Source organism: Megalobrama amblycephala, linkage group LG24 (assembly GCF_018812025.1).
Source record: "Megalobrama amblycephala isolate DHTTF-2021 linkage group LG24, ASM1881202v1, whole genome shotgun sequence".
Lineage (NCBI taxonomy): Eukaryota > Metazoa > Chordata > Actinopteri > Cypriniformes > Xenocyprididae > Megalobrama > Megalobrama amblycephala.
In genome coordinates this window covers 18,946,425-18,959,252 of record NC_063067.1, presented here as the reverse complement: position 1 = coordinate 18,959,252, position 12,828 = coordinate 18,946,425, and the positions used below count along the sequence as shown (strand labels likewise).

Here is a 12,828-nt window from a genome sequence, read left to right as displayed (position 1 = left end):
CTTCCATATGAAGACTAAGATGATCTGTTTCTTAAAATGTTAAATAGCTTTTAGAGGTGGGGGGGGGGAATAATGTAGTGTATTCACAATACAATTTGTCAATGCTGTTGACAAATATTCTAATTTTAATTTATAATTTCATTTAATTAGGTCAATTTAATTTAAAAAGTTATTATTATGTTAAAATACAATGAATTTATGTTGGAAGAAATAAACATACTATGGCAATAGATTACATTAAAGATATCTTTCAGATAGAACATAGAATAATTGTGATTTTAATAATAAAATAAGTAATAATAATAATAATAATAAATGTTATGTCAAATAGTACAAATGCTTGCATGTCATATCATATAAAGTTTTCCTTATGCAGTCTAAAAGAGAAAGACAATGCAATGCATTGTAGATATTTGGCGTAATGACACCAAACCTGATCTCTGTTTCCCACCCCTAATAGCTTTCATAAACAATTATGCTCATATGGTGATATTATTATAAGATATACAATATATCTTTGATTGTATACAAAAAAACAAGTCACAATCCAATAAAAGCAGATAAAGTGAAAAATGGAGAATGAGAACTAGGAAGGCAGAAAGAGTCAGTTAGTGAGAAAAAGTTTTCTGCGTGGGCTGCTGGTAGGGGTGGGCGATATACCGACATAGCCGGTGGAAATTTGTCAACTGGTAGAGAATTTGGACTATAGCTATTACTCTCGTGACGTTGCTGTGTTGTGCCATCATGAAAGCGGATCATTTGAATGCCTTTTTAAGGCTTGCGCTTTAAAAACAAGTGATTTTAAACTGTTCAAGTGCAAGAAGCAGTGAAAGAGAACTCAGTTCTATATATGCACGCGCTGTCTGAGAGATGGTTTCTGAGAGCGCTGAGACATAAAGCTGCTGCTCAAACAGCGTGTGAGTACTGAACAGAGTCCTTTTTGCCGCCTTATTGGGCTTGAGCGGTCAAATACACAGACTTGTGTGTCAAAATGTCTTTGCAAGTATCTTCCTAAACATGTTTATGTCTTCAGTAAACGTAAACATTTGAGAAAGAAAGCACATATGAATCAATACATTAGATCAGTGCATTCGGTCTTAAAGTGACAGCAGCCTAATATATCTAATGTTAAACAAACAATATCATTGCTCTTTTTTTTTGCGGTTACGTTAAAATATATATATATATATATATATATATATATATATATAGGCAATGCAGTGTTTTTTTTGGACATTTGATAGCTTGCCAATTTATGTAGTACCCTTTTTATATAAGCCTATCTAGCATTTAAAGTATTTCAGGTAGGTCTATTTGATTTGTATCTGTGTTCTATTGTAATTTTTTATTTCTAGCGCTTGATGTTTTTCAGGCAGGTCTATTTCATTTTTGTATACAATTACTCAAACAGAACTCATAATAAAATTACTCATATTGTGATATAAGATTTTGGTCATTTCACCCACCCCTAGCTGCTGGGAGTTGTGTTGATGGTGAATGGTTCTAAACATTGATCTGTTGGAACATCTGAACAATGAAAATTCTCAGAAGAGAAGAACACAGTTAGTTTTCTGGATCCATGCAAGAACCAGGTATAATCACAGCACAGCAGAGAGATGAGGAAAAAAACAGTCACAAGGACAAATGCAGAGCAGTGAGGAACTTGACAATAAGCAGAGTTGCCACATCCATAAAGATGCTACCTAAAAACATTCATATGGTTAGAGACAGAATATAACACTGAAAATGTGTTGTCTATGTCCCCCACATAGAGTAAGAGCTCAATTTACAAACAGCTTATCAATAATTCTTTCATCATTAAACAAAAATTAAGACAATCCTGACCAGTTAAATGCCTTATTTTTATGATTTGCTATCAACTGAGTGATAGCTCACAAATCAGACAAGGTTCATAATAAAAAAATTACATACTGTAACTAAACTGACGATTGTTCTGAATTCTAAAATCTGTATGTTTAAAGAATCATATGAAAGCATATCTAAGAATCGGGATCTTGTAATAGAATTAAAAATTCCGAAAGTCTGAGACAACATTGAAAATTTGGGATTCACAATTAAATTCAAACCTGAAAATAAAGAGTTTTTTTTTTTTTAAATAAAAAGAAAATCATTTTCACTAATGATCTTAAGCCAAGTGCACACTGTACGATTTATAATAGTCCTTTACGATTGTTAGACTGTACAAACATGATCCCCGCTGTAAGCCATGTCACACTGTGGAATCTCAGTTGTCTTTAATGGCAGACTGTACGACAGTCAAAATTCGTTAAAAACAGACGCACACAAGACTCATCCAGAGTTTTACATCATCAATCCGTGACACATTCGGTGACAGTAAGGGATGCGGGATTGAAATGGTGGCTAGCAAACGGTGATCGTGATTTCACCAAGTACAGCATGTTCCTGGATCAACATCTTTGTTGGTCCTGGAACAACAATCCAATCAACCAATCAGATTTGAGGGACAAGTTTACTGTTTTTGTCAAGTTTAGACTTACAGCCGGGGTTAGGTGCTTCCACATCAGTGTTATTCAACTATCATTTCCCTCTAATTTTAGAAATAAGTTATGGGTAGGGTTAGGTTTAGGGGTTAGGAAAAGGTTAGGACTAAATTGTTGTTCAAGGATCAACAAAATATGTTGATCCAGGAACATGTCTTACTTGGCAAAATCACAGTGACGACTAGGAAACAAAAACAATCTCTAGCGTTAACTTTGATCATGGTTTGTCTCAAAAAGAAAACTAGAAAAAAACGAAGACGATGTGTGTGGAGCAAGTGTTGGTTTGTTGTTGACGCACTAATTGTGTCATCAGGTTCTGCACTCCTCTTGGTTTTTGATTTGACGGTTGTCGTAGGGACAAACCACACTACAGGACTGCGCCTCAAATCTTCTGACACTGGCAGAATGTCATCAAAGGTAAAATCGCAATGGTCATTAATCGAACATGTCAAACTAGCAATTAAAGACTACAGATTTTGGCCTAGGATCAGAGGAATCTTTTAGGATTTGCAAACATTTGTCTCAGGCGGCCAAATCGTGGCCAAAATCATACAGTGTGCAACCGGCTTTAGAGTTTTAAGTGTGTTAAAAGAGACTGAATACTTACGCCATTGAGATGACCATGAAATCCAGCCAGTTCCATGGATCTCTAAGGAATGTGAAGTCATCTATACAGAATCCACGGGCAATGATTTTTACACCTGATTCAAACGTATAAATTCCAGTGAAGGTATACCTGAGAGAAAGAAGAGGAGTTGGGGATACATTCTTAAATTAAGTAACTGGAACTAAATTATGTACAACCAAGCTGGTTTATATTTTGAATGTGTTTATTTATTTATTTCTTTTTTGAGAATAACTTGTTCTGAGTCATGCTGTGGTTAGGATCAGTACTTACTCTACTTGTTTGGACCACTCGGGAGGGTTACTAAAGGTCATGAACACACAGTTGGTCAAAATCGTACACATAATGAACATGCTGAATACTGTGGGTATCAGTTAAGGAAATTCTGAGATGTCACATAATAAAAAGGAAAAATGCATTTTACTTTGTAAATATAAATATGAGGATATTCATCAATAACAGATTGCCAAAACAGACAGAAAAAGGTGAATTTTGCCTAGTTGTAAAGCACTGCTAGGGTTGGGCAATAATTATATTTAAATATTTTCAGCCTTATAACAATATTTGATATATATTTATCAACATTATTTAAGAAGTACAACCATGGCCAAAAGTATTGGTAGTGACATAAATGTGCTTCAGTTGTGGTTTTGATTCACATCGTTTCTAGATTATTGTGCAAAGTGATCAGATGTATTTTAAACAATTGCAAAAAGCTTCATTGGCCAAAAAAAGAGAACTTTATTACACAAAAAACAACAAATCACTGTTTTTGGCCCTGTCACAAAATAACCAGCTAACATAATTTCACTAATCATGTATTGAGCACATGGGAAAGTGTGAACGAGTGCTAGTCAGTATCATTCTGACTGGATTATAAGAGCAGACTGATTGCTATAAAAGGAGGTAAGAAGTGCCTCCAATCATTGTGTTCCTGTGTTAGGCAAAGACTTTTGGACAATGGCCTGGTGTCATGAAGGGCAGCAAAGAAGCCACTTCTCTCCAAGAAAAACATCAAGGACAGACTGAAATTCTGCATGAAGTTTAATGATTTGGACAGTAAAAGACTGGTACAAAGTTATTTCCTCTGATTAAGCCCCCCTTCCGACTGTTTGGGACATCTGGCAAATTGATTGTCTGGAGAAGAAAAGGTGAATGCTACCATGAGTCCTGTCGTGCAAACAGTGAAGTATTGTGAGACCATTCATGTGTGGGGCTGCTTTTCATCCAAGGGAGTGGGCTCTTTCACAATTCTGCTCAGAAACACTGTCATGAATAAAAAAATGGTATAAAAACTTCCTGCAAGAGCAGCTTCTCCCAATGATTCAGGAGCAATTCGGTGATTAACCGTGCATTTTCCAGCATGATGGCGCACCATGTCATGAGGAAAGAGTAATAATGAACTGAGAACCTGTGGTCAATCCTCAAAAAGCGAGTGAACAAGCAGAAGCCCACAAATTGTGATCAACTCCAAGCAGTAATAAGGCAATAATGGATCGGCATCAGGCAGGATTTGAAAAATCACTGTTTTCCAGTATACCATAGAATCGTGAAAAAATAATCTACAAATACTGAAGCAGCAAACTTGGCGAAGTATAAAATGTATATCACTACCAATACTTTTGGCCACAGCTGTATATTCTGTTTGTCACTAAATTAACAAAGATAGATTAATATTTAATCATTTTCATTTATGCTGTATACCATATAACATACATTAGCATAATTTCAGTATTCACATGTTGTTTAATTTTATATCACCAGCAAAAAAGTGCTAATATTAAAATAACAGAGTTTTCAGCTCATTTGTGTCATCATCAGTGTCGTCTTTTGTTTAGACTTCAACCACATTAACAATCAAATTAGTCAAATAGTCTTCAGAGGACAGGGCAAAGCATTAGAGTTCAAATCTTTGTTGTATAGGTTTGAAAATTTTCTCTCTCTGTTTGGCAAATACACAGTCAAAAGAACAACAACAACAACAACAAAAAAGCATTCAACTAAAATTCACACCTAAATCCACACCCACTGATATACTGTTGCAGTCCCACAGTGGAAATGACTGCTTAACTAAAACATTAGTCTGAAATCATTAGCGTTATTCCTGGTCATCCCATGCACCCTAGCAACAAACAGACATATTAAATATTTGATGCAGAGATAGACAGTATAGACATACAGTATTTATCATATACACATTTAAACAGCAGAAAAAGGATATGAATGTATCAAAATTTTAATCGCTATTCGCCTGGCAAGATTAAAAGGGCTTATCATGTACAAGGCAGGTGTGGCACTAAAGCGGAAGATTGTTTTCCCTCTATTTAGGACTATAAATGTCTGTGGAGAGGAAAAACAGAAACAGCCAGAGAAAGAGAGATAAGTGAGAAAAAGACAAAGAGAAAGAGAAACATTAGATTAGTTGCAAGCACAGAGACACATCAACACTTATTTAACTGGACTTTCAGAAGTAATAATCATGTACTGAAAGTCTGCGTCTATTTCTAGAAGACCAGGCATCATAATGAAGACATACTGCTTTATATACTACTAAATAATTAAAACCACAATCTTTGGCAAGAAGAAACTCCATATTGTCTCTGGAGTGCAATAAAGTAAAAGAATATTGCATAAACTTTATACAAGAGTTAGTTCCAGTTCTCAAATTCGATTGGTTGAAAGTACTGATATTAAGTCCAACACAGAATTAAGAATATCACGGCTGTTATTTGGTCATAAGCATGAGGTCGCAGGAGGCTTGAAGGAATAATTCACCCAGCAACTAAAAATCTTAAAAACACTGAAAGAGTTGCATTTCTGATGCTTACTGCCACAATTTTTTTGTTAAAACTGCTCAAATATCAGTGTTTTTTCTTCTTCACAAAAACTGAGCCGTTTGTACTTAGTTGCTGATACTCTTGGGTGCTTTATTAAATCACAATGAATGACCATTACAAATCGTCCAACCAGATATTCATTAAATTAAATCCTTTTGTTTTCCACAAAAGCTGGAAAACGTCATGCAGGTTTGGAACGACATGAGGGTAAGTGAATTAAACTCACATGTAGGTTTAGGAATAAACAAAAAGGAAACTGAATTCTGTACTTTTAAATAATCTTCAGAATTTACCACCTAAAGAGCAAATGATAGCTGTGACTAAACAACTCACAAGAGAATCATTAGTGACCCATTAGGCCATTTCACTCCATTCCACAAAATAAATATACATACAGGCTTATTAACCCTATAAAGCCTACTGCATCATATTTTAAACATGAGTTTCTAAAGCCTCTAAATTATCAACATGATACATTTTACTGAAAACCTGCTACACGCAATCTACAACACACCTTCTGCCCTTTGATCAGAGCTTTGATCATCTTACTAAGAGGTATTATTGGGATATATAGAGTGACAACTGATATTTATATGCATTTTATCTAAGCAGTCTGCTATACTGTTATAAAAATATTATTGATTTACATTATAGGCCATATCACTTTTTGGCCATATAACAACAAATGAAAACATCTGCACCAAATTGTATATTTTTGTTTAATTTGGGCCTCTGAATCAAATTGATTTTATTGATTTTCCTCCTCGAGTATGAGCTCCATATTCTCACAATATGGCCCATAAAAGCCTGATGTATCAGATATTTTTATATTTTGTCTTAAGGTTCAAAATGCTTGTATGAAATATTCTATATTTGGAAGAGGGGAAAAAAAAGACATTTATTAATGTCTGTAGTAATATCAAGATAAACCTTAGTTCTACCCGGATATTTCACTTCTCACTTCTGATCGAATCTGAAAAGTTTAAATTCACATGAATATTTTTCAGAGCATGCTTAAGACCATGAACGAGTCAGTGTAAGCTCACCAGCATTTCAGTAGATAAACTCATAATTGTTTAAATAAAACATGTTCGCTACCATCAAAGTTTCATGGGAGGTCGCGTGCATGTGCAGAGATGGGACGCACCCCGCACTTCTTTTTACATGCTTGAGTTTAGCTGAACACTAAGTAACCCTCTTCAGCACCATGGAGAGTGCCGTACCAATGCAGTGCCGTACATGCAAGCTCAACATAGGTGAGCAGAAACTCCTCGGAAGAATATAGAGCACATATAGCATTATCAAAGCTCATAATTAGGGTCATTTAATTTAACTTGGTTTGTTGGTCCACAATAACGAATAAGGTACAACTCAGTAAATAACTCTTTGTATATGTAACTAAAGATGGGAAGAGCTATATCTATTTGGGTCAGACTGAATCAGGCCACCATGTAAACTACATACTGAGACCTGCTTAGAGAGAGAAAGAGAGAGAGAGAGAGAGAGAAGATCTGCTCACTGCTCAGCAACCCCAAACAGTGTGTGAGACACTAGGGATCAACTGCATCTTCTCCTGTGTTCAAAACAGGATAAGACCCATTCAAAACAGAGTAGTCCATACCAGTAGTCACATATGAAACATCATGAGATGAAAAAATAATGCAGAACTGGTGCATTTATGAACAAAAATACATTTGCCCTTTCTCGATATTCTCTGACTATAGTACATGTGCATGTGGGTTTTCTCTTTTTAATGCATGACAGGCTACACGGCTACTGAAAATTTTATAATCCAGAATGAGCAGAAAAAGAAAGATAAAGAGCGAGAGAAAGACAGCCCAGAGAGGAATGAGTAAGCAGTGAGAGGAAGGGAGGAAGATGGAGAACGAATGACGAAACAAAGACATACTGATGGAAAGGCACAACAAAATATCATTGGTTCACAAGGCTACGAAATAATTTTCATTTCAAGAGCAAACGTCACAAAGTGCTTTACATCCAAATATACAACAACAACCTCAAAGGCACAGTCACCTTTAGTCTTTAGTATACAGAACAGGTCAAATAAAATAAAATTATTTTAATACAAAAAAATGAAAAAAATTTAAATTAAATGAATAAAATGTATAGGATGTTGTTATAGAATTTTGCTAAACTGAACAAAGATGGCCAATGCCTGATTCTGACACAGTTCCATATAAAACCAGATGTTTGCTATCGTAACATTTATAAATCAATATAAATCAAATCTAAGTGCTTTTCTGTTTTGCAAAATGGTGCTGTTAACAAGAAATGGCAATATATTTGGTTGAAAATTTATATTTATAAATGTAAATCAATATAAGTCAAACGTTAACAGTTTTTTTTTTTTTTTTTTTGCAAAATAATGCTAACTAGACACTACAATATGTTCAGTAAAAACTACAATATGTTCAGTTAAAATTATTATTTATAAAATAAAAGTAATTACATTTATTTATTTGAATATTTCAACTAAAGCTTAAACACAACTGGGAGAGGCAAACATGGAAGAGAGAGATCATGTTACAGGATGATGCAAAGTGAACAGGAAAGTGTAAGTGATGTAAACAAGATCCAGATGAAGCACAGACCAGACGTATGGCAGGAGAGGAGGGAAACATAAACAACAGAGATGGTGACTAATGTAAAAGAGAGCGATGAGCAGAGCAGCAAATGGCGAAGGAAAAGAGTGAGAAGCTTCAGAGCCAATAATGCAGCATCTGCCACATCAATAAAAGCCTGTCACATCACAAGGCCAAACTCTCTTCATTCTAAATCATTTTATTTCAAACATTTACAGTGAACACATTCACTGTCAAATCTGCACAGAGATAAATGTATAGCTGTTAATGTAGCCATGTACAGTATTTGTATTTAGGCATGTAGCAAACATAAAACTAACAAAAATAAATGAGATGCCTGCATTATAATATGAGTATTTCCTGGTGTAGAGAAGAACAGATGTGAGGGAGGAGTGAAACAGCCATTATACTCAAGCTGTGCATCACCCTGCCTTCCCCAGCCCCCCAAACAGCCCAGCCAAGCCTACTCAGAGTGCCGCGTCATCACAGGGAGAAGCAATGGTCCTAGACGGCACATTTTGAAGACTCCCCTTTAAGATTTATGACCCAGTATGGAATTCTGCCTCTCTGTCTTTCTCCCTTTTCTCACTTTTGCACACCCTTTACTCAAGCAGGACATGCTCCTGGATCAACATTCCTATCAAACAATCAGAGCCCGAACCTGATGTCAGAAATGTGTATAAGAATGCTGGTAAAATCTGAAACAACTAAAATCTGATAATCTGATTGGTTAAAAGGTACTGTAACGGTGCTAAGCTCGGGCAAAATAATACAATTAAATTAAAGAGAAAATAAATAACTTTAAAATAATACAATTATAAAATGAAAATATAAGATACAATAGCACCTTTTAGAATGGTGAAACCCAATTAATAGAGCATACCTTGAATGCACTATCTGGCTAAAAGAGTTCCATTGCAAAAACCTCTTCTGTCTGACATGTTTTCTTTTAAATAAGCATTTTTTTTTTTACCAGGCTCTTAAAGGGTTAGTTCACCCAAAAATTAAAATTCTGTCATTTATTACTTACCCTCATGTTGTTCCACACCCATAAGACCTTCGTTCATCTTCGGAACACAAATTAAGATATTTTAGTTGAAATCCGATGGCTAAGTGAGGCCTTCATAGGAAGCAATGACATTTCCTCTCTCAAGATCCATAAATGTACTAAAAACATATTTAATGTACTAAAAACATATATGGTGCATCAAAAAAACAAAATAACGACTTATTTAGTGATGGCCGATTTCAAAACACTGCTTCAGGAAGCTTCGGAGCACAAATGAATCAGTGTATCGAATCATGATTCGGATCACGTGTCAAACTGCCAACGGCTGAAATCACGTGACTTTGGCGCTCCGAACAGCAGATTTGATACACTGACTCAATTATGCTCCAAAGCTTCCTGAAGCAGTGTTTTGAAATCGGCCATCACTAAATAAGTCGTTATTTTGTTTTTTTGGTGCTCCAAAAATATTCTCGTCGCTTTATAATATTAATATTGAACCACTGTACTCACATGAACTGATTTAAATATGTTTTTAGTACATTTATGGATCTTGAGAGAGGAAATGTCATTGCTCCCTATGAAGGCCTCACTGAGCCATCGGATTTCAACTAAAATATCGTAATTTGTGTTCTGAAGATGAATGAAGATCTTACAGGTGTGGAACGGCATGAGGGTAAGTAATAAATGACAGAATTTTCATTTTTTAAGTTTAGGTTCAGTAATTTCACTTTAATGGAAATGAAAAGGTTATTAGTCAGTTACTGAAATGCCTTATTTTAAAAAAATGTCACTTTAGTCAATTCATTGGTATTTAACAAAATTTTAAATATTTAAAAAATATATAAAAAAAAAAAACAATATTTAAAAAAAAAGCCTCTTTGGACATAGTAAAATGTCTGTTTCCGTCAGTTTTACAGCAACAAAAGGAACACTGTTGTGTTAACTTGCTACTCGCAAAATCCTGTCATTGCCACTGTAATGATGGACAAACATAATAAAAACTTGCAGAGTGGCAATTGAAAGCTGGCTCATACGCACACTGTCATTTATCTTGAAATCATATGATTCGATTTGCGTCTTCCGCTTGGTTCTTATGTGGACTTATAGGCTTTTTTCTGACAAAGGGAAGTGGTGTTTAGCGATTTCTACCAACAAACCAGTATTTCTGAATGGGCTGACGCTGGGAATTAGTGGATTTGAAGCGGAAGTATTTGATGAATGTATACTATGTGCGGAGAAGGTGGCGTTTAGTGGCTTTTGCATCTGAAATCTTCATTTGGTAAATGCATAAATATAAATCAATGTCGGAGAGCCAACATGTCCTACTTGGGTAAATCCTGTTAAGCCTCAACGTCTGACAATTGATTTGTTTTCAACATATAACCAACTCCTTGAATCATCTGTACTGGAGGACTCAGGCTTCATCAGCTGCTCTTGTAGCAATGATTCCTAAGCTAATTGCTTCTGATAGTGTCACAGGTCTGGATTTAAAAGCTGCCAGCTCCCATTTCTCAGCTGGTTTTCCACTACAAAGAGAGCTGCCCTGAGCCTCAAGAATCAGGTTTCACTACCACTGCAGGCTGCAAGTCGAGCCCAGCATGTTGAAACAAAAGGACAATGGGAGACGAGGTGATCTGATCACGATGCTGGCAAAGCGTACAATCAAAGAGCCATTAAATCCTTGAGCGTGCAGGATAGATCGTCAATGGAATGTGCATGAAACCATGGTGCAGAGATGAATCTAAATATATATTAAAAACATAAGGTCTAACGTGAGCCAATGTTGCAATAAAAATGTATTTGGTTTCCTTTAGACGGTTTCACATACGCTCCTCCATGAGGTTTTCATCAGGAGACTGAAATCTCCTTCCTGTGCATGGAGCAGGCGGTTACATAACAGTCAATGTGCGCTGCATGAGAGGGAGGCAGAGGAATGAGACAGAGAGAGAAAGCAAGAGAGGGAGGCAGGGTAACGATTTAGCACATGCACACATTAACAGGCATTACCACACAAACGAGTGTGCATTATTTAGTAAAGTCCGGTGTGGTAGACCCTGCTAAAGTCTCACCACTGCACTTAGCACCGAGCCAAATCTGAACACAGGGCTGAGCCTGTTGGGCTCCATTACGACTCAGACAGAAAAGATGACCTCATCTTCCACCCTTAGGCTGCATCTCATAACAACAACTCGCTCCTGAAAATCTGTTTGAGGGCTATCTTGTATCTGATATTGCTCATTTGCAACAAAAACAAGGCACTGTTTTATGACTGGTAGCATATCAAGAAACTGTGCATCCACTTAACAGTCTTAGAGCGTAAAATGCTGCTTTTTTATAATAAATACAACATTTTTCATGATAATTTTATGCTGATAATATAATTTTTAGTGAAAACTATAATTAAAAATACTAAAAATACATGAATCGATTTTAAAATGTTGTGGTATTTGGTTGGTCTAAACCAAACTAAATTTTGCAAAAATTTTACATTTTTCAAATTCACATTTTCACATCATAACCATTATAAATTCACATCATAACTATTATACAGTTTGCATTCTAAATTGCAAACGCCTAAAACACTTCCAGGTATAAATTTGATTTTTAACTTTTGGTCATATTCCACAAAAATACGAACTGTTTTCAACAGCACCAAATCAGCATATTAGAATGATTTCTGAAGGATCTTGTGACACTAAAGACTGGAGTAATGATGCTGAAAATCCAGCTTTGCCATCAATGAAACAAATTACATTTATTATTAATATATTAAAATAGGAAAAATTACTTTAAATTGTATTAAGATTTCACAATATTATTGTTTATGTATTGTATTTTTGATCAAATAAATGCAGCCTTGTTGAATAGAGGTGTAACAATATGTACCTCGATTTTGAAGTCACGGTACGGTGACTTGTAAACTGCACATAAGGCAGTTTTTGCATTAACTTCTAAATCTAATTATAAAATTATGTTTTTACTCCAATTCATTGTTGAAATGTAATCATTTATACACCGTGGATGTCATATTCATGACAAATTTATTTAAACATTCATTTTAAATTATAATGTGCAGGTATATTATATGTTTCAGTAAGTTGTACTGTATCTTTCAATATACCTTCAGATGTTCATTCATGTTTATTCTGCTACTTGTATTAAAGAGGAAGAGATGATCACGTTCACTTGCGCTCTGCGCTGCAGCTCGAAATGAGGCGCCTGTACAGTGATC

The 12,828-nt window shown here is 35.3% G+C and overlaps 1 protein-coding gene across 10 annotated transcripts in view; it reads right to left on the bottom strand.

The window, feature by feature from the left end:
- scn8aa (sodium channel, voltage gated, type VIII, alpha subunit a) overlaps positions 1-12,828 on the bottom strand; it is a 76,115-nt gene that overhangs the window by 43,194 nt on the left and 20,093 nt on the right. For 9 of the 10 annotated variants that reach the window (XM_048177341.1, XM_048177338.1, XM_048177343.1 and 6 more), the window contains exons 3-5: positions 5,369-5,487; positions 3,421-3,510; positions 3,130-3,258 (exon numbers count right to left, since the gene is read on the bottom strand). In XM_048177341.1, the coding sequence (XP_048033298.1) occupies positions 3,130-3,258; positions 3,421-3,510; positions 5,369-5,487 (338 nt within the window). Of the gene's footprint in view, positions 1-3,129; positions 3,259-3,420; positions 3,511-5,368; positions 5,488-12,828 lie in introns of those variants that run through there. The other variant, XM_048177347.1, reaches the window with a different exon arrangement.